The 20,464-nt window shown below is 49.8% G+C and overlaps 1 protein-coding gene across 1 annotated transcript in view; it reads left to right on the forward strand.

Annotated features, from left to right (window-relative positions):
- Window positions 1–20,464, forward strand: part of LOC106542393 (SCO-spondin) — a 128,465-nt gene that overhangs the window by 100,749 nt on the left and 7,252 nt on the right. Inside the window, exons 80-95 of the mRNA XM_087712221.1 lie at window positions 514–684; window positions 938–1,147; window positions 1,436–1,603; window positions 1,827–1,958; window positions 2,647–2,890; window positions 4,935–5,087; window positions 5,462–5,508; window positions 9,280–9,410; window positions 10,990–11,114; window positions 13,225–13,271; window positions 13,518–13,778; window positions 13,859–14,020; window positions 16,049–16,165; window positions 16,289–16,427; window positions 18,102–18,304; window positions 19,897–20,058. Coding sequence (XP_087568347.1) covers window positions 514–684; window positions 938–1,147; window positions 1,436–1,603; window positions 1,827–1,958; window positions 2,647–2,890; window positions 4,935–5,087; window positions 5,462–5,508; window positions 9,280–9,410; window positions 10,990–11,114; window positions 13,225–13,271; window positions 13,518–13,778; window positions 13,859–14,020; window positions 16,049–16,165; window positions 16,289–16,427; window positions 18,102–18,304; window positions 19,897–20,058 — 2,472 coding nt within the window. The remainder of the gene's footprint in view (window positions 1–513; window positions 685–937; window positions 1,148–1,435; window positions 1,604–1,826; window positions 1,959–2,646; window positions 2,891–4,934; window positions 5,088–5,461; window positions 5,509–9,279; window positions 9,411–10,989; window positions 11,115–13,224; window positions 13,272–13,517; window positions 13,779–13,858; window positions 14,021–16,048; window positions 16,166–16,288; window positions 16,428–18,101; window positions 18,305–19,896; window positions 20,059–20,464) is intronic.

Below are 20,464 nucleotides of genomic sequence, written 5' to 3' on the forward strand. Positions count from 1 at the left end.
CCTTTTCCAGAGGACGGTAGGAGGGAATGGAACTCAGGCCTGGTGACTCTGCTGACATGGCTGAGGAAGAGGAGGGAAAAGGACTCTGGGGTCCCTTGGTGCTCTCTGAGCTTGGTGGTATTATTGCAGACGTTTCCTGACCCAACTAGGGAACAGCATCAGGGCTAGAAGGAAGGAGGGGGGTTTGTGGAGAGGAGGAAGAGGAGGAGGAAAGATCATGCGGGCTAGAAGAGAGTGGGGTGTGCAGAGAGGAGGAGGAGAACTGTGGGGTCCTTGGTGCTCTCTGAGCTTGGTGGTTTTCATGACCCAACTAGGTAACATTATCAATGCTAGAAGGGAGGAAAGTTTGTGTGGAGAGGCGGAAGAGGGAGAGGAAGAGGCGGAATAGGAGGAGGGGGAGGAGGAAAACAACACCCGTGCTTGGTCCTTTGCTGGAGGAGGGTGGTGGGATGGAAGGGAACTCAGCCTGGCAACTCTGCTGACCTAGCTGGCCTCTCTCTCCCTTCCCGACAGGGTCTGAGGATGGCGGCCTGACCCCCTGGTCCCCCTGGACACCCTGTTCCAAGACCTGCAGCGATCCTGACCTCCCCGCCGTCAAAACCCGTCGGCGGTTTTGCCTGGGAGGAAACGGCTGCGCGGGAGACACCGTGCAGGAACGAGAATGCAACTTGCCGCAGTGCACAGGTGAGCAACTCTTGCGTTGGCGGCTTCACTTGCACGCGGAGCCGGGCCCCTTGGGATTGCTAAATAATGGCTTGGAAAAGGCTTCCTTGCTTCCCTCTTCCCCCTCAGAGCAGGCTGTGGAAGTCGTGGCAGAAAAGCCACCGTGGTATCACCAGCCGTTTAGCCGACATAATTTCCGGGCGTGAATTTTTGGCTGGGTCAGAATCCAAAGTGCCCATTCTGAGGGGTGCCCACCCTTCCTTTCTTTCCCCAGAGACCCCCGTGTGTGAGGACAAAGATTGCTTCGGCCTGAACTGCACCTGGAACCCTTGGTCCTCCTGGAGCGAGTGTTCCCGCAGCTGTGGGGTCGGGCAGCAGCAGCGTCTGCGCACCTACCACCCTCCCGGCCAAGGTGGGCACTGGTGCCAAGACATCCTGACGGCCAACTTGGAGAGGCGTTTCTGTAACCTGCCAGCTTGTAAAGGTAGGTTTGGGGCCCCGGTCTTCCCCTGGGGAGGAATTCACTGGCAAAGCTACTGCAGAAAAACCACAATCCCCCCCCCCCCCCCCGGGATGCTTTTATCTGCATCCGCGCATTCCTGTGGCAAGGAGTTTTGCAGGTGAATTGTGTGGTGGGGGAAAAGCCATCCCTAGGCACTATGAAAGCTGGTTGGAGGTTGGAAAGAGAGGGACACATAGACAGCCCAGAAGCTGACCCATAATTAACATGTCGGTCGGGGTGGGTCTTCCCTACCTTGTATCTCTGCTGCAGTGGACGGGGCCTGGTCGAAGTGGAGCCCCTGGTCGTGGTGTGACCGGACCTGTGGGGGTGGGCGCTCCGCCCGCACGAGGACTTGCACCAGCCCACCCCCCAAAAATGGAGGGCGCCACTGCCCTGGCGAGAAGTACCACGTGCGCGTTTGCAACCCTCATCCCTGTGGTACGTGGTGGGAAGGAGTTGTGGTGCTACCAGCTGGATGTAGAGCATAGAATCGTTGGACTGGAAGGAACCCCTCAAGGTCTTCTAGTCCAACCTCCTGTTCAGGCAGGAGTTTGTCTTCTACCCCGGTCAAATGGAACTCCTTCCAGATGGGGGTCTCAATCTGGTCATTCCTGATACTTTTTCCAGACTTCTAATTGTAACAGACACTCTTGTTCTGCAGAGGAGACATGCCCCCCCATGATGCACTGGGTGGGGTGTGCCAACGAGTGTCCCCGGCATTGCTGGGACCTCCAGGAAGGCATCGTGTGCCAGGAGAAAGAAGCCTGCGAGCCTGGATGTCGCTGCCCTGATGGTGAGGAAGCTTTGCTCATTTAGTGACCGTTCAAAGTTACAACGGCCTTGAATTTTTGGGGAGGGATCAATTGTAGTCATAAGTCAAGGTCTAACTTAGGGTCATTTGCCTGCTACAGTTGTTGGGGGAGAGGTTTTCTCCTTGGTGGTTCCTTGATTAGAGTACTGGCTTTTTTGTTGAATGTTTGTCTGGTGCGAATCCCTGCTTATCCTAGAAGCCATCAAATCAGCCATCAATAGCTATGTAGAGAGAAATCACATTTACATACCATTGAATGGAATGATTCAATGAAAACTGAAGAAGGAAGCAGAAAATTCAGAGTACATCCCCACAACCAGCCAACAGACAGATAAGCAGGGATTAATACCATACAAACTATCAAGTAGAAAACAATGCTCTAATTCAGGAGTGTCAAACTCATGGCCCACTGGCCGGATACATCATACACTGACCAAAACCATGCCTTGTTTAGTGAAAGGGGAAGATGTCACAAAACCGGGAATTTGACACCCACGCTCTAATCTAAGAACTAAGAAACTCCAATCCTTTTATAAACTATAAATGGACAATGAACCCCCCTCATTCCTTTGCACTGAGGATATTACCTAGCCACGTAACAACGCAATCAAGGCCAATTCAGGTCTAGATCCAGATTTGTTTTCCTTGTTCACCTGGCTCTCTCCGTTAGGTACGTTGGAGCAAGATGGCACCTGCGTTCCCCTCACCCACTGCGAGTGCACTGATGCCCAAGGACACAGTTGGGCACCAGGCAGCCAGTACGACGTTGGCTGCAATAATTGCACATGTGCCCCTGGAGGGAGGATTCTGTGCACCAACTACACCTGTCCTCCCACCGAGTGCATCTGGAGTCTCTGGTCCAGTTGGTCCCAGTGTAGCGTCACCTGTGGGAATGGCCTGCGCACCCGCTTCAGGTAAGGCTGATGCCAGGGCACTGTGAGCAAAGTTTGCCTCTGGGAGAAGGACCGGAACTTGGGACTCAGGGAGCAGATACCTTCCTCATTGAGGGCCACACCCCAAAAGGCAATAAGACAGGAGCTGTCTCTGTGCGAGTTGATTCCAACACAGAAAGAAGTTCAAGAAACACAATGTGACCCATCTCTTCTAATCCTCCTTTCTCCAACCGAAAAGTTCTCAGTCCTCGTCAGCTGCTAAGACAGCTGTTAGGAAGAAAAGCAGGAAGTCTCCACCCCAAATACATGGTCAAAAATGACTTGTAAATTGGAAAGTGTTTCAGTTGCTGAAATCCTGGCAATTTCACCCTTTGTCTTAATAAATCTTGTTAAAGAAGATTATCGATACTCTAACAAGATTTATTTAACATGATTTATTTAACAATAATAAATCTTGTTAAAGAAAACTAGTGGTACTCTTTAACAAGATTTATTTAACAAGATCTATTTAACAATAATAGGAATGCGGTGGCTCAGTGGCTAAAACGCTGAGCTTGTCGATCGAAAGGTCGGCAATTCAGTGGTTTGAATCCCTAGTGCCACGTAATGTGGTGAACTCTGGTTACTTGTCCCAGATTCTGTCAAGCTAGTAGTTTGAAAGCATGTTAAAAAATGCAAGTAGGAAATAGGGACCACCTTTGATGGGAAGGTAACAGCGTTCCGTATACCTTTGGTGATGAGTCATGATCACACAAATGTCTTCGGACAGCACTGGCTCTTCAACTTTAAAACGGAGAATAACACCGCCCCCAATAGTCAGGAATGACTAGCATATAGTATGTGCAAGGAAACCTTTACCTTTACCTTTATTTAACAATGTTAAAGAAGGCTATCGGTAGTCTTTAACAAGATTTATTTAACAAGATTTATTTAACAAGATTTATTTAACAATACTTTTTAACTGGATTTATTGAGACAAGAGGAGTGAGTTTGCCAGAATTCCAGTAACTGGAACTATTTGCAATTTACAGCCTTGCGCATTGCGATCACAAGTCATGAAAATTTTAATTTGTAATTTGACCGAACAGATGTTAGAAACTTCATTTGCAGTGGTCATTAAGTGAACACCATGTCCTTAAGCGAACCCATTGTTCCCTAAGAGGCGCTTTTGCCAAAGAATGGAAATAAATGGTATTTTGGGGCAAAAGTGATGTAAATTGTAATCCTGTGATTTTGGGACGCAACCTTAAATGTGAGTTGGTTGCTGAGGTCTCAAAATGCGGTCACATGACACTGGGGAAGAGGGCCGCCTATTGGAACCAGGTTTTAGGTACATTTTGGGGAGATCTGTTCATAACTTCAAGTGGTTCCTAAGGGACCAGTCGTAAGTCGAGGATTGCCAAAATCTGAGAATTGTAATGGGGAGCTGAAGCCTAGCGATTGTGCTTCTCTGTGGAGAAAGAGAAGGATGGAAACCAAAGACCCCAGTTGGAGGGAGAATATATAGGGCTGTGATGGTGAACAGGTGGCAAGTGGAGCCATTTCTGAGGGTACGCATCCAGAAGGAGAAAACTAGGCCAACGAGCAATCAAGAAGTCCATTCCTAAACTTCTGGTTTGCATATTGGACCATTTTTCGCCCTCCCCAGGCTCCTAGAAAGCCCCTGGAGTCTGGGGAGGGCGAGAAATGGATCTACTGGGCCCATCAGAAGTCAGAAAACGGGCTGTTTCTGGCCTCTGGAGGGCCTCTGGGGGTGGAGGCCATTTTCTCCCTCCCCAGGCTCCAAGAAAGCCGTAAATGCATGTGCGGGGCAGCAGAGGGGTCACACATGCATGCACAGTCAGCACGGCGTGTGGGGATTAAATTATGGGGGTGGGCATGCAAGCGCAGGCGATAGCATGCATGCATGTGTGCTTTTGGCACTCAAGGTGAAAGAGGTTCGCCATCACTGATATAGAGGGTGCTGTTGTAGGTGGGACTGCAGAAGCCGTGGGAGAACTGGGCTGGGCCAGTAGTTGTGATGTGGGATTTTCAGGGAGAGTTTGCAACTTTCTGTCCCGCACAGGACTCCTACCTCCGGTTCCTGGGCCCCCGACTGCCTGATGGAGCAGGTGCAGACCCACCCCTGTACCTTGGATTCTTGCCCCCCTCTGTGCGTGCACGAGGGCCGGGAGACCAGCCTGGGCAGCACCTGGCTCCTCGGGGAGTGCCAGCAGTGGTGAGTGACTCTCCCTCCACCCCTTGTCCTCCACGGAAAGCTGGGTAGACGTCTCCTAGATCGGAGACCCGCAACCTTTCGGGGACCAGGAACCACTAATGTTGTTTTTACGTGGACCAGAGGGGGCGTGGTTTCATGTGCTGCTTGCATCCCGCGGACTGGACTTCGTAGGTTTGCATGGGCCAGTTTCTGGCATGCTGCAAAACCAACGTGGGTCCACAGACTGGGAGTTTGGGACCCCCGACCTAGATGGGAGGACTTTGCATGCAGGGATACCCAGCTTGGGGGGGGGGGGGTGTCTCCGGACATGGCTGCAGCTACAGGGAGATGTTCCACAACAAATTCACGGATGTCTTTCTCTCTGTCTCTTCCAGCATTTGTACCCCGGAAGGCATTTATTGCCTGGACATTACCTGCATAGGTAAGTTTACTTTGCTAGATAGGTAACATCAAGCAAACTTTGGAATCGGGCCTTGTCAGTCAGAAAGCAAACATGTTACAAACAACTCGTTGGGACCCAAGAACCACGAAAGACACGTAGCGTTTATTTCTGAGCAGCTTCCTTTCTCCTTCCTCACCATGTGACAGAATCTTGCCGAATTAAAGTAATGATTTCCAGCACTGTTGATCTACAGATAGTTCTCGTCTTACAACAAGCAATTTGAAGCTACAACGGCACCCCCCCAAAAAAATTGGCTAATGACCATTGTTCACCCTAACGACTGTGGCAGCATCCCCCTGGTCACGGAGCCAAACTTCGGCCGCTTGGCAATTGACTCGTATTTATGACATGTTGCCGTATCTTAGGGGTCATGGGATTTCCTTTTATGAGCTTCTGACCAGCTATCAATGGGGAAACCAGATGCACTTTAGAACCAAGTCACGGACATAACAATGGAAGGGATTCACTTAACAAGTGTGGTGAGAAAAGTCATAAAATGGGGCAAAACTCACTTAACAACTATCTCACTTAGCAACAGAAATGTTGGGCTCCATTGTGGTCGTAAGTCGAGGACTGCCTGTACCTTCTGGAAAATTGTAGCTTAGTTCATTCTCAGGTGTAGCTGTAACATCCAGCAACTGATCCATCCTTCCTTCCTTCCTTCCTTCCTTCCTTCCTTCCTTCCTTCCTTCCTTCCTTCCTTCCTTCCTTCCTTCCTTCCTTCTCTCCTTCTTATTCATATACCTTCCCTCCCTCCCTCTCTCCCACCTTCCTTCCTTCCTTCCTTCCTTCCTTCCTTCCTTCCTTCCTTCCTTCTTTCCTTCCTTCCTTCCTGGCAGTGCATGGTGGATGGACCCCATGGTCCCCCTGGTCCGACTGTCCAATGACCTGCGGTGGAAGTGTCCAGATCCGAACTCGCGCCTGCATCAACCCACCACCACGCAACCAAGGCTTGCCCTGTGTGGGTCCTGACACCCAGAGCCAGAACTGCTCCACTCAACCCTGCCCAGGTAAATGCTCCATTGGGCCCTTCAAGGTGACCTGGCGGGCAGTTGCAAATTCTCATGATTATTTATGATAGCATCGTGCCAAGTCATAGGTACACCACTTTGAAACAACTCACTTTCAGTCTCTGTGTCGGAAGATACATTTCAGGGTGGTGTAAATCCTGCAATGCGGAGGCGAGTTGATGACCAACATTGCGCAACAGCCAGCATCTCCTTTGTTAGTCTGGGCCAACTCGCCGCAACCAACTTGCCACAAGACAATTCAACGCTGTACGCATCGTTTCATTCAGTTACTTTTACTATTGGTGACCACATTTTGGTTCAAATTCTTGTGACTCTTGTATTTCTGGATGGACTTTCTTTGTTTGATTGTGGTTGGCCATGGTTCTGTCGAAATTAAGTTAACTTTCATATTGGTTGAATTGTCCAGTGGTGAGTTCTCTGCAGCAAGGCGTCTCGAGGTAAATTAGCCATGGTGTGTTGGCCACTATAGTGAATTGTCCCACAGCAAGTTTTCTCAAGATAAATTAGCTGTAGCATGTTGGCCACAGTGAGTCAGCTGTGGTGAATTCTCCTGCAGTGACTTATCTCGAGGTAAATTAGCCATAGTGAGTTGGCTGTGGCGAATTGTCCCACGGCGAGTTGTCTCGAGGTAAATTAAGTCATGGTGTGTTGACCGTGGTCGTTTGGCTGTGGCAGGTTGTCCCACAGCAACTTGTCTCCAAGAAAATTAGCTGTGGCATGTTGGCTGTGGCGAGTTTTCCTGCGGTGAGTTGTCCCGTTCTACTCTTTTGGTACTCCTCCCTATTTTCACGCAGAAGATGAGCTGTGTCCCTGGTCGGCGTGGAGCCCGTGCTCGCAGTCCTGTGGCACTGGACTGACCTCACGTACCAGGAGCTGTGTGTGCTCGACTGCTTCGGCGGGCGCTGAGGGAAGTCTTTGCACCGAGCATAGCCATCCCCAGGAGACAGAGGCTTGTTACTTGCGGGCCTGCAGAGGTAAGGAAGACGTATTCCTCGGGATTTGGGACAGGGTGCAATTACCTACAAGGAGTGTTCTCTAAGACTCCTTTTTGGCATGATGGAGTCCTAACTCTAATCACGCACTATGGTATCCCACCATCTGCACTCAAAGACCCACTAGCTCTCCATCTACCCAGGAGCTTCCACCCTACACCGCCGCCCAATTGTGATGCCATGGATCCCTTGATCCAGCAGGCTGTCCTATCACCATTCCTCCTGGCCATGGGTGATGGGAATTGCTGTAGATCCTGGGAATTACTAGCTGAGGGATTCAGAGAATTAAAGTCCACAAGTCTTAACGTTGCCAAGGTTGGATACGCCCATGTTCTACACTCTACAAGCCAGAGAAGGAAATCCACCAGGAGGAATTTCTGCCTTGCAAGATCTTCCAGAATTTAAGAAGAAAGGGGTGCACACTGAGAACGCTCAGAGGGATCCTTTCAGATTCGCTTCCTCAAATTAAAACCCACGTTTCAGAAGAACAGAGTTGAAAGGGACCTTGCAAATCCTCTAGTCCAGGGTCCCCAAACCATGGTCCACGACCAGGCTGCAGCCCATTCAGAACCGAGCAGCACAAGTGGTGAGGGTGTTATGTGAGTGGCGGAAACACTTACTCGTGCGTGAAGCTCCATTTGTCCAAGCGGTGTGTGGGCGTGCTCACCACTTGCACAAATGGAGCTTTGCGTGTGAGCATGTGCGCAGCTGACACTTGAACACCACCCTCCGGTGGGCTGCCAAGTAGAAAAAGGTTGACCCCCTGCTTCAAGCAGGAAGCCCCAAACCATTTCAGACAAACGGCGGTCCAGATCTCTTTTTTAAAAGCTGCATGCTTCCTTTGTGCCTCCTGATCTCAAGGCCGTTCTCTGAGCACCCAGCTGCTCCGTCCTCTGATGCAGCAGCTTCTAAAACCCCACAGGGTGCCAATCCTCCCCATCCTGCTTCTCCTCCAGATTGTCCCTGGAGTCCCTGGACCCCCTGGACTCACTGCTCGTGCAGCTTCCTGGTGCAGCAGCGCTACCGGAACCAGCAAGGCTGGGAAACTGACCGGGAACCGTGCCTGGGACTGGATGGGCAATTCCGGATGTGCAATTATTCCCAGTGTTCAGGTGAGGCCGTGCCATCACAACCTCCTCCGTCCGCAATTGGTGGGAAGTTTTGTTTCCAAACTGCAATTTTCTTGCCTTATCATAACTTCTCGTAATCGTAAAATGCACACTTATTTATGAAATATTTATTTCATGTTGATCCCGCCTTGATTAGGGTTTATGAAAGATTCAAGGTAGCAAACCTAACGCTCTTTCCTGCTCTTTGCCCCCCTCCCAACGACAACCCTGCGAGGTGGGTTGGACTGAGAGGGAGAGAGCGGCTCCAAGTCACCCAGATGCTTTTCACGCCTAAGGAGGAACTAGAACTCACCATCACCCGGGGGCTGCCCCAAAGTCACACAGCTGGCTTTAGTGCCTAAGGCAGGATTAGAATTCACTGTCTCCTGGTGATTGCCCCAAAGGCACCCGACTGGCTTTTGTACCTAAGGAGGAACTAGAACTCCCGGTCTCCCAGTGATGGGTCCAAAGTCACCGAACTGGCTTTTGGATCTAAGGCGCAACTAGGACGCCTGGTTTCTGGCCTGGTGCTTTATCCACTAGAACCTGTCTCCTCGTCAGGCGCCCCCTCCCCGCTCCTGGTTATTGAGCTGACTTCCTCCTGTGCCCTTTTTCCAGAGTCCAGCTGTGACCCCCCCTTTGAATTCCGGGCGTGTGGCTCTCCCTGCGACAGCCACTGCTCCACCTTGAAGAGCCCCGAGTTGTGCAAGGACATTCCACGCTGCTTACCTGGTTGTTACTGCCCGCAGGTGAGCGATGGAGAGGTTGACCTGTGGAACTACCGGCCACAACCATCTAGGAAGGGGGGGGGCTGGTTGGAGACGGCCAACAGAGGGCTTCTGCCCACATAGGGTAGCAGGGTGGAAGTGGGGGCCATCCCCCTCTCTGCTCAGGCCCACACTGAGTACGACCGCAGTTGAGCCAGAAATTTCCATCGCTAAGTGAGGCCTTTGTTAAGTAAGTTTTGCCCCTTTTTTCAAATCTTTCTTGGCCCAGTCGTTAAGTGAATCACGGCAGTTATTAAGCAGTCACCAAAGGGGAAAGGATCACGTGACTCCAGGACCCCTGCAACGGTTCTTAATACGAGTCAGTTGCCAAGGCTCTGAATTTTGATCACGTGACCAATGAGGATGCTACGACGGTCGTAAGTGTGAAAAATGGTCCTCAGTTAGTGCCATTTCAGTGCCATTGTCACTTCGAATGGCCACTAAATGAACAGTTGTAAGCCGAGGAGTACCTGCGGTCGTTCTGGGGGGGTTTGCACCAAGCTGACCATTGCAAAGTAGCAGCCAAAGGGAAGGAAAGGAGGAAAGAGAGGGAGGGAGGAGAAAAGAGAGAGGGAAGGAGGAAGGAAGGAAGGAAGGAAGGAAAGAAGGAAGGAAGGAAGGAAGGAAGGAAAAGAGGGAGGGAGGAATAGTGGTACTTAGTAGTAGTATTTAAATTTATATACCCCTTGTACTTTACAGCCCTCTCTAAGCAGTTTACAGAGTCAGCATGTTGCCCCCAACAATTTGTGAAGGGAGGGAGGAACAGAGAGGAAGGGAGGAAGGGGGGAAGGAAAAACAGAAGGAAGGAAAGAGAGGAAGGAAAACAGAAGAAAGGACAGAGAGGAAGGAAGGAAACAAGGAAGGAAAAGGAGGGAAGGAAGGAAGATAGGAAGGAAGGAAAGGAGAGGAAAGGAAATAAAAAGTTAGAAGAAGAGACAGGGAGGGAGGGAAGAACAGAGGGGAAACAAGGAAAGAAGGAATGAAAAGGGGGAAGGAAGGTAGGGAGGAAAGGAAAGGATGGAAGAAGCGACGAATGAAGGAAGGAAAGAACAGAGAGGGAAAAAAGGAAGGAAGGAAGGAAGGAGAGAGAGAGGAAGGAAAAACAGAAGGAAGGAGAAGAACGAAAACAGAAGAAAGGACAGAGGGAAGGAAAGTAGGTAGGAAGGAAAGGAGAGGAAAAGAAATAAAAAGATGGAAGAAGAGACGGGGAGGGAAGAACAGAGAGGAAGGAAGGAAGGAAAGAAATGGGGGAAGGAATGTAGAGAGGAAAGGAAAGGATAGAAGAAGAGATGAAGGAAGGAAGGAAGGAAGGAGAGAGAGGAAGGAAAAACAGAAGGAAGGACAGAGGAAGAAAGGAAACAATGAAGGAAAAGGAGGGAAGGAAAGAAGGAAAGCAGAGGAAATTAAAGGATGGAAGAAGAGAGAGGGAAGGAAGGAAGGAAGGAAGGAAGGAAGGAAGGAAGGAAGGAAGGAAGGAAGGAAGGAAGGAAGGAAGGGATTGTCGGGGCTTCTGGAAGGAGCCGTCTCTGGAAAACCCCTCTCTATATGTGTCCCCCTGAAGGGCCTGTTGGAGCAGAGGGGTTCATGTGTACCCCCAGCGCAGTGCGCGTGTCTCCACCCCCACCAGGCAGGAGGGCCCGTGTTCATGGCAGCTGGAGACTCCGTTCTGATTGGCTGCAAGAAATGGTGAGTCTCTTTTCTGTTGTGGGAAACGGTCCTCAAAGAGGGAATTATGAAGATAACAAATCTCAAAATCACAGAGAAGAGAGGATCCCCGGGTGCCAATGGTGGCTAACCTTATCCTTTTCCCATTACCCTCTGCTTCCCAGGAAGCAGCCACCAGGAATCTGAGATTTTCCTTGTAAAATAACAAAAGCAAGTTTCTAGTCCCTAAGGCTCCGGGAACAATTGCTGACTTCTATCCTTTCTACAGTTATTCCATCAAATAATAGAAGCAGAGCGGCATTGGGTCAAAGATGTGGTTCTGCCCGGCGGTCCCAAAAAGTGCTTGTTAACCTTGGCCTCTTTAAGAAGGGGTGGACTTCAACTCCCAGAATTCCCCAGTCAGATTAGTTAAAATGGCTGGGAATTCTGGGAGTTGAAGTCCGCACCACTTAAAGGGTGCCAAGATTGGTTTATTCTAAACTTTGAAAACTTCCCAAGAATTTTCCTACCTCTGAGGCTGGGTGGGGTGGGGGGGCTTCATCTCCCCAGAGACCCAAGGTGGCGCAGTGGTTAAATGCAGCACTGCAGGCTACTGCTAGATCAGCAGTTCAGCGGTTCAAATCTCACCGGCTCAGGGTTGACTCAGCCTTCCATCCTTCCGAGGTGGGTAAAATGAGGACCCAGATTGTTGGGGGCGATATGCTGACTCTCTGTAAACCGCTTAGAGAGGGCTGAAAGCCCTATGAAGCGGTATATAAGTCTACTGCTATTGCTATTGCTATTGCTACCCCTCTCTGCCAATTCTCTCCCCCTCCAAAAAAATGCCAAGGTTGCCTTCTAGACCCCCCAAACCTTCCCTTCCTGTCCTGGGTTAACTTGATGGAGTTCACTTCCATCTCAAACTGGCTGGTCCCAGAGTGGGGAGGGAATGGAGATTTTGCAGTACCCATGCCATGCCCACCAAGCCATGCTCACAGAACTGGTAGTAAAAAAAAAAAAAAATGAATTTCACCACTGATCAGAGGACATGGGGAAAAAGTTTGACAGATCTACCCTGCCCTACACAAAATAGCCAAGTTCCATATCTAGAGGCAGTCTATCTTGGAAAGCCAGTTGAGCTGACGCAGGGGGGAAGGGGGTGACTCACTATAGGAAGTGTTATAGGAAAATGTGGCTGACTAAGTTGGGCGGGGGGATAGGAGGAAACAATTCAATGGGTCCTGCTAGGCCCAATTCGGCCACTGTCTCTTAAGCTACCGTCCTGCAGCTTAACAGAATAACAGAGTTGGAAGGGACCTTGGAGGTCTTCTAGCCCAACCCCCACTGCTCAAGAAGGAGAACCTTACAAAATCACAGAATTGGATGTCAGGTCTGCAGCCCTCTTTTCTTTTGAATCCTTGACCTGCCACACTTTCTGTTTTTCTAATATTTTGTTTTTGTATTGTGGGGAAATGGGAGGGGGGGATTGCACGGAGTGAGATGCTACGTAGCCATAACAACATTCTTTCTAGAAAGCCAAGGTCACCCTGTGTCTCCGCACCTCTGTGCCCTGACTGGAATTGGATGGGTGGATGCTGCCAGCTTGCCAGTGGGAGATTGGACCATGTGATGGGCTTGTGGGTGGGTGGGTGGGTGGGGGCAAGATCTTTAACTGGGTGGGGAAAACCGGGAACGTTTCAGATTTGGGTTTTTCTCAGACGTGCCAACACAGCTCTCTTCATAAATTGGAACTCTGAGCAACTTTGAGCCTCGGACTCTGATTTAATTTTGGGTGCTATTTGGAACTCTGACATTGGAAGGGATCTTGGAGGTCTTCTAGCCCAATCCACAATTCAAGCAGGCTTAAATGGGAATTAGCCATGCCACCTCCAGGTGCTGTACAACGCCTAGCGCTCTGCATGAGGTGAGTTTATCCAATGATTTTTGTCTCAAATGGTATATAGGCTTTCCTGCCTGAGCAGGGGGTTGGATTAGAGGACCTCTATGGAGCCTTCCAACTCTGTGGTTCCATTATGCTGTTGCCAGGGAGAGAAACCCCACCATCCCCAAATCCTCCCTCCCCTCCCTGCCACCAGCCTCGGGACCCTTTCCCAAAGGGCTCACTTCACCTGCTCCGTTTTTCTCTCTGCAGCGTGTGCCAGGCAGGAGAACTCCAATGCAGCAGCCAGGGTTGCCAAGGTAAGTGCCTGATGCTTCAGATAGACTGCTCCTGGCCAGGGAGAAAACTTCCATGGCTGTTGATCGAAACCTTGCAGAGCAATCTTGCTCACACTGGCAGGAACTGGGTAAGGCTGCCACAGATGTGTGCCATCCAGTTGCTGGTCCTCAGCCTTAGTTATTCTGGGATGGGAAGCAGAGGGGGGGGGAGCTGGGGGACCCTTTCTCCAGAGCCCAAACACCCCTCCCTCCTCTTTTCCAACTCAGGGCTACTACCGTTGAGTGGCTGGTCACCATGGACAGCCTGTTCTGACTGCTTGATGCTGGTGGCCCTCGGGCCCAGGGTCTTCCCTGATCTGTTGGCCCAGACCTCCTGGCCTTCCCTGCCAGCCCAGGTCTCCGTTCAGTACCGCTACCGGTTCTGCCTGGACCCGCAGACTGGCCAAATTTGGAGGGGCCCAGGCGGCCTTTGCATCGCGGAGCTGGAGGAGCAACTACTTTGCGTTGATGAGACCAATGCCTGCCAAGGTAAGCCAGGATTCGGGCTCCGTGGGGAGGATGGGATTGCCCCCGGGCACTTACGGCTCTGCCTTATGCGTCTCTTCCAGATTTCTGCCAGTGGAGCGAGTGGGGGGTGTGGAGCCCCTGCCAGGCCCCCTGCAGCGGGGGGTTCCGTCTGCGCCAACGAGTCGCCCTGAACCCTAATGCGGAACAGGACTGCAAGGGACTGCGATTCCAGTCGGAGACTTGCAACATGGCCCCTTGTCCAGGTAATGAGGCGGGGGTCTCCCATGCCTGATTTACTTACCCAGTTGAGAGCTGCCAGAGAGAGAGGGGGGGCAAAGACAGAGACAGAGAGACAGAAAGATGGAGAGAGACAGAAAGAGAAAGAGAGAGAGTAAAGAAAGACAGAGAGACAGAGACATAGAGAGAGAGAAAAAGAGATAGAGAGACAGAGAGTAAAGAGAGAGAGAGACAGAGAGAGACAGACAGACAGACAGACAGATGGAGAGAGACAGAGAGAGAAAGTAAAGAAAGACAGAGACATAGAGAGACAGAGAAAAAGAGATAGAGAGACAGAGAGAGTCAGAGAGTAAAGAGAGAGACAGAGAGACAGACAGACAGACAGATGGAGAGAGACAAAGAGAGAGAGAAAGTAAAGAAAGACAGAGACAGAGACATAGAGAGACAGAGAAAAAGAGATAGAGAGACAAAGAGAGATAGAGAGACAGAGAGTAAAGAGAGAGAGAGAGCCAGAGAGAGAGAGACAGACAGACAGACAGATGGAGAGAGACAGAAAGAGAGAGAAAGTAAAGAAAGACAGAGAGACAGAGACATAGAGAGAGAAAAAGAGAGAGAGACAGAGACAGAGAGATAGAAAGACAGAGAGAGTCAGAGAGACAGAAAGAGAGAGAAAGTAAAGAAAGACAGAGAGACAGACAGAGAGTTAGAGAAAAAGAGATAGAGAGACAAAGAGATAGAGAGACAGATAGTAAAGAGAGAGACAGAGAGACAGAGACAGACAGACAGAGAGACAGACAGACAGACAGATGGAGAGAGACAGAAAGAGAGAGAAAGTAAAGAAAGACAGAGAGACAGAGACATAGAGAGACAGAGAAAAAGAGATAGAGAGACAGAGAGACAGAAAGAGAGGTGGGAGGGAGAGAAAGTAGTAAAGAACAGTAGCTCTTCCTGGTGGTCTCCCTTCCAACTGCTAATACACCAACCTGGCTCACATCCTATTTGATTGTTGCCTGTATCACAGGGTGAGAGACAGGTTTCTTGGTCTATATATCAAATGAATGACCCATTGGGATCCCCGTATCAAAACAATTTGCCTTATATGCGGCCAGAATCTGAAAATAACATTTCACACAGCACAGGACTTGAGCAAATTGGTCCAGTTGAGATTGGCATACATGGGACTGATTGGGGTAGATTGTAGGGGTAACATTGAAAAATAACTTTATCATGTTTTATCTGTATCTTAAAATGTTGTATTTTCGATTTCATTCTAAATCGTACTTTATATCCAATTTCATTTTAAATTGCTTTTATCAAATTTTTAGTAATAATTTGTTTCTGGAACTCTGCATTTGATATAGCCCAATTGCTAATCAATAAATAAAATAAAAAATTAAAATATAACTAACACCCCCCCCAGACTGCGGAGTTTATCCCAGAGAGACCCCCCCCCCAACTAATAAACAGTGGCTGGTTGACTCTTGACAAGTTTGCCAGCCTCTATCAAAGGGAGGGAGGGAGGAAGGAAAATGGGAGGAAAGAAAGGATGGAAGAACAGAGAGGAAGAAAAGAAAGAAGAATGAAGAAAGGGAGGAAAGAAAAGGAACAACAGAGAAGGAAGGAAGGGAGGGAGGAAGGAAGGGTGGGTGGGAGGGAGGGAGGAAAAATGGGAGGAAGGAAAGGATGGAAGAACAGAGAGGAAGAAAAGGATGGAAGAATGAAGAAAGGGAGAAAAGGACAAACAGAGGAGGAAGAAAGGAAGGAAGGAAGGAAGGAAGGAAGGAAGGAAGGAAGGAAGGAAGGAAGGAAGGAAGGAAGGAAGACCCATATGGCTTTGTTGTTCTTTATCAGCACTGGAGTCAGTTGGAGAGGATTAAATGCAGGAAGGGAGGATGAAATATGTAACTCATCCCGGTGAGAATAACGGAGTCAAAATGCCAAGAATTCAGCAATGGGGTAGATGTTTGAAGCATGAACCGCGATGGTATTCCAGGAATACCACAATCGGCTTCCTTCTCTCCCTCCTCCACCCCCTCCAACCCCCACACCTGCAGGAGAGACCTGTGAGGACCGGGGCAAGGTGTACGATGCGAATTGTGCCAACAACTGCCCACGCACCTGCCTGGATTTCTGGGAGCATGTCCAGTGCCTGCAGGGACAATGCAGGGGAGGTAACGACCCCCCCCTCCCTCTCAAGATCCCGACCATAAATCGAGGACTAGCTTTAAATCTGTATATTTGGCCCTCTCCTGCCCCGTCCCCCACCCGTGAACATTTCTTCCCCCTCCCCACAGGATGCCGGTGTCCCGAGGGGCAGCTTTTGCAAAATGGGTTCTGTGTGGTGATCCCAGCTTGCCGCTGTGGGCTCCCCACGGCGAATGGCACCATGGAAGTTCTCCCCGGCCAGTCGGCAGGACTGGATTGCCACAACTGGTGAGTGAGGGGGGGGGGCAGAGGGTGCGAGGTTGGACTAGATGACCTCCAAGGTCTCTTCTGACCCCTGTTCTACAGTGTTCTGTGTTTGCAAAATGCTCAGCCGGCAGAGGATTTTTGCGGTGCCCCTAAATACCGACAGGGAAGTTTTGGTTTATTCGCTCCTGGACACCGAATGTCTGGGGAGATTACAAGGGGGGGGGGGAGGAAGGGGATAAAAGAGGTTGTTGCAGTCATCCCCCCCTACTCCGCCCCTCTAAGATCTACCAGTGTAATTTCTGCCTGAAAGTGTCAAGACTCCAATAGTCAAGACTCTTCCCTTACTCCACTGCTCTGTCGTTCTGTTGTTTTGTTATTCTGTGGTTCTGTTAATCTGCTTTCTCATCGTGTGTTATTTCGTCTTCTGTCATTCTACTGTTTTGTTATTCTGGGGTGGCACCGAAGGGGCGCCATGGTTAGAGTGCAATACTCTTGAGCGACTTCAGCTGCCTGCTGGCTGCAGTTCAGGAGTTCAAATCTCACCGCCTCAAGGCTGACTCAGCCTTCCCTCCTTCTGAGGTCAAATGAGGAGCCAGATTGTTAAGGGGGGCGGGAGGGGGCATAGGCTAACTCTGTAAATGCTAAAAGAGAGCTATAAAAGCACTATGAAGTGGTATATTAGCCTAAGTGCCATTGCTATTCAATTATTCCACTATTTTGTAGTTATTCTGTTATTCTGTATTTTAATTTTTCTGTTATTCTGTCATTCTACTGTTTTTGCTCTTCTGTTGTTCTATTATTATTTAGTTGTTCTGCGATTCTGTTATTCTGTCAATGTGCTTTGTTAGGATGATATCGCTTATTCTCTCATGCTGTTATTCTGCCGTTCTGTTGCTTTGCTCTTCTGTTGTTCTGTTGTTTTGTTATTCTGTTTTATGTTATTCTGCTGTTTTGCTATTTGTTCAGTCTGCTGTTCTGTTGTTCTGTCTTTTGGCTATTCTCTTCAGTTGTTACTCTATTGCTCTGTTATTTTGTTATTCTGCTGTTCTGTCATTCCATTATTCTGAGGAAGCCGAGGTGGCGCAGTGGTTAGAGTGCAGTATTGCAGCCACTTCAGCTGACTGCTTAGCTGCAGTTTGGCGGTTCAAATCTCACCGGCTCAGGGTTGACTCAGCCTTCCATCCTTCCCAGGTGGGTAAAATGAGGACCCGGATTGTTGTTGGGGGCAATATGCTGACTCTGTAAACCGCTTAGAGAGGGCTGAAAGCCCTATGATGCGGTATATAAGTCTAACTGCTATTGCTATTGCTATTGCTATTCTGTTTTGCTCTAGTGCAGTGTTTCTCAACCTTGGCAACTTGAAGATGTCCGGATTTCAACTCTCAGAATTCCCCAGCCAGCGAATGCTGGCTGGGGAATTCTGGGAGTTGAAGTCTGGACATCTTCAAGTTGCCAAGGTTGAGAAACACTGCTCTAGTGGCAAATTTGGGGTGCTGAAAAACGGGGGGAGAAATCTACCCCAGTTAAGGAGAGCAGGAGCTCCAGTTTTTCTGTGCTAAAACCAGCGCAGGTCATAAGCACACAATCCCTGCTGAATTGTGTGACCAAAAAAGGCAGCCCAGGTTTTCTGCTCGGAGGAATTAAGGCTCCTTCGTGGCACACTGCGTCTTTGGCACCTGGTTTTTGTCCCTCCAGCACCTGCCAGAATGGTTCCTTCTCCTGCCCGGAAGAGAACTGCCCGTTTTATGGTGTGTGGTCGGCGTGGAGCCCTTGCTCGGCCACCTGTGGAGGGGGCACCACTCTGAGGCATCGGTCCTGCCACGAGAACCTCCAGGGAGCAGCCTGCGAAGCTGAGGCCATGGAAGTTTCCATGCCCTGCAACGCCCAGCCCTGCCCAGGTGAGATATTTGGGAGGGCAGCTGTGTTATACAATACAATAGCAGAGTTGGAAGGGAGCTTGGAGGTCTTCTAGTCCAACCCCCTGCCTAGGTAGGAAACCCTACACCATTTCAGACAAATGGCTACCCAACATCTTCTTAAAGACTTCCAGTGTTGGAGCATCCACAACTTCTGGAGGCAAGGAGTTCCACTGATTAATTGTTCAAACTGTCAGGAAATTTCTCCCCAGTTCTAAGTTGCTTCTCTCCCTGATTAGTTTCCACCCATTGCTTCTTGTTCTGCCCTCAGGTGCTTTGGAGAATAGTTTGACTCCCTCTTCTTTGTGGTAACCCCTGAGATATTGGAACACTGCTATCATGTCTCCCCTAGTCCTTCTTTTTATTAAACTAGACATACCCAGTTCCTGCAACCGTTCTTCATATGTTTTAGCCTCCAGTCCCCTCATCCTCTTTCTTGCTCTTCTCTGCACTCTTTCTAGAGTCTCCGCATCTTTTCTACATAGTGGTGAACAAAACTGAATGCCGTTTTCCGACTGTGGGCTTAGTGGGGAGGGAACATGGGGTGCAGCCACCACTCTGGTGGGGACCCCTGGCTGTTACACCCAAGGTGGGAGGTAGTCCTAGACTTATGACCATTTTTTTAGTGACCGTTGGAACGGTGCTGAAAAAGGGACTGACGACATTGTTTCACACTTAGGACCGGTCTACCACAATCGTGTGATAAAAAAAATTCCGACTGATATAAGATGGTCACAGCGCTCCAAGGGCCCCGCGATCCTCCTTGGCGATCTTCCGACCGGCAGAATCCAGGGGGAAAGCCAGATTCACTTAACGACCATGTGACTAACTTAAGAACAGCAGTGATTCACTTAACAATAGTGGCAAGGGAGGTTGGGTAAAACGGGGCCAAACTTGTTGGAGAGCTGTCTCACTTAGCAATGGGCTCCACGGTGGTCATAAAGCAAGGACTTCCTTCCTTCCTTTTCTTATTTCCTTCCTCTGTCCTTCCTTCCTTCCTTCCTCCCTCCCTCTTAGTTCTTCGTTCCCTCCTTCCTTCTTCTATCATTCCTTCCTTCCTCCCTCTTAGTTCCCCTTCCCTCCTTCCTTCCTCTGTACCCCTTCCTTTTCTTTCTCCTCCATCTCCTCCTTCCTTCCTTCCTCTCAGTCCTTCCTTCCTTCTTTCATCTCTGTTCTTCCTCCCTTCCTTCTCAATTTCTTCCCTCTCTGTCTGTCCTTCCTTCCTTCCTCTCTACCTCCCTCCCTCCCTCTTAGTTCTTCATTCCCTCCTTCCTTCTTCTATCTATCATTCCTTCCTTCCTTCCTCCCACCCTCTTAGTTCCCTTTCCCTCCTTCCTTCCTCTGTCCTCCCTTCCTTCTTTCATCTCTGTTCTTTCTCCCTTCCTTCTCAATTTCTTCCCTCTCTGTCCTTCCTTCCTTCCTTCCTTCCTTCCTTCCTTCCTTCCTTCCTTCCTTCCTTCCTTCCTTCCTTCCTTCCTTCCTTCCTTCCTTCCTTCCTTCCTCTCTACCTCCTTCCCTCCCTCTTCTTCAGGTAGCCCTCAACTTACTACCATTCTCCTCCCATCTCCCCACAGCTGGCTGCATGTTCAGTGACTGGACTGCCTGGAGCCCCTGCAGCGCCAGCTGTGGAGGAGGAGTCTCCGAGAGGCACCGCCAGCTGCTCCCCCCTCTGAGGGAGCCCTGCCTTTCCCCTCTCCTGCAGCGCCGCATATGCCACTTGCAGAATTGCACACTGGGTGAGTCCCTACACAAACGTAGCTGGGTGCGATGTCCAGACCAGGAACCTATACAAGGACAGTAAGGATTAGGGGTTAGAGCAGACAGCAGACCTGAGTATATTACACCCCCACCATCTGGCCCTTTGGAATGAGATCAAATTGGAACATACATAATTAATTAGCAGAGTGCAAGAGAAGAAGCCAAATCCGATTCGACTCTGCATAGTTGTTTTGCTCTCCTTCGGTCAACCAGTGCCCTCTGGTGGCCCTCTTGGGAATATTAATTATCCACCCCCAAATCAGAGGATAAAGATTAGGGGTTTAGGGGTAAGAGGAAGGATAAGGTTAGGGATTAGCGAGCTAGTTAGGGTTAGCAGGTTAAGGGTCCGTGTTGGAGTAAGGTTAGGGGGGTTAGATGGTTAGG

This window comes from Thamnophis sirtalis, unplaced genomic scaffold, assembly GCF_051295495.1.
Source record: "Thamnophis sirtalis isolate CommonGarterSnake01/CBP01778 unplaced genomic scaffold, rThaSir2_p1.2 scaffold_4, whole genome shotgun sequence".
Taxonomy (NCBI): Eukaryota; Metazoa; Chordata; class Lepidosauria; order Squamata; family Natricidae; genus Thamnophis; species Thamnophis sirtalis.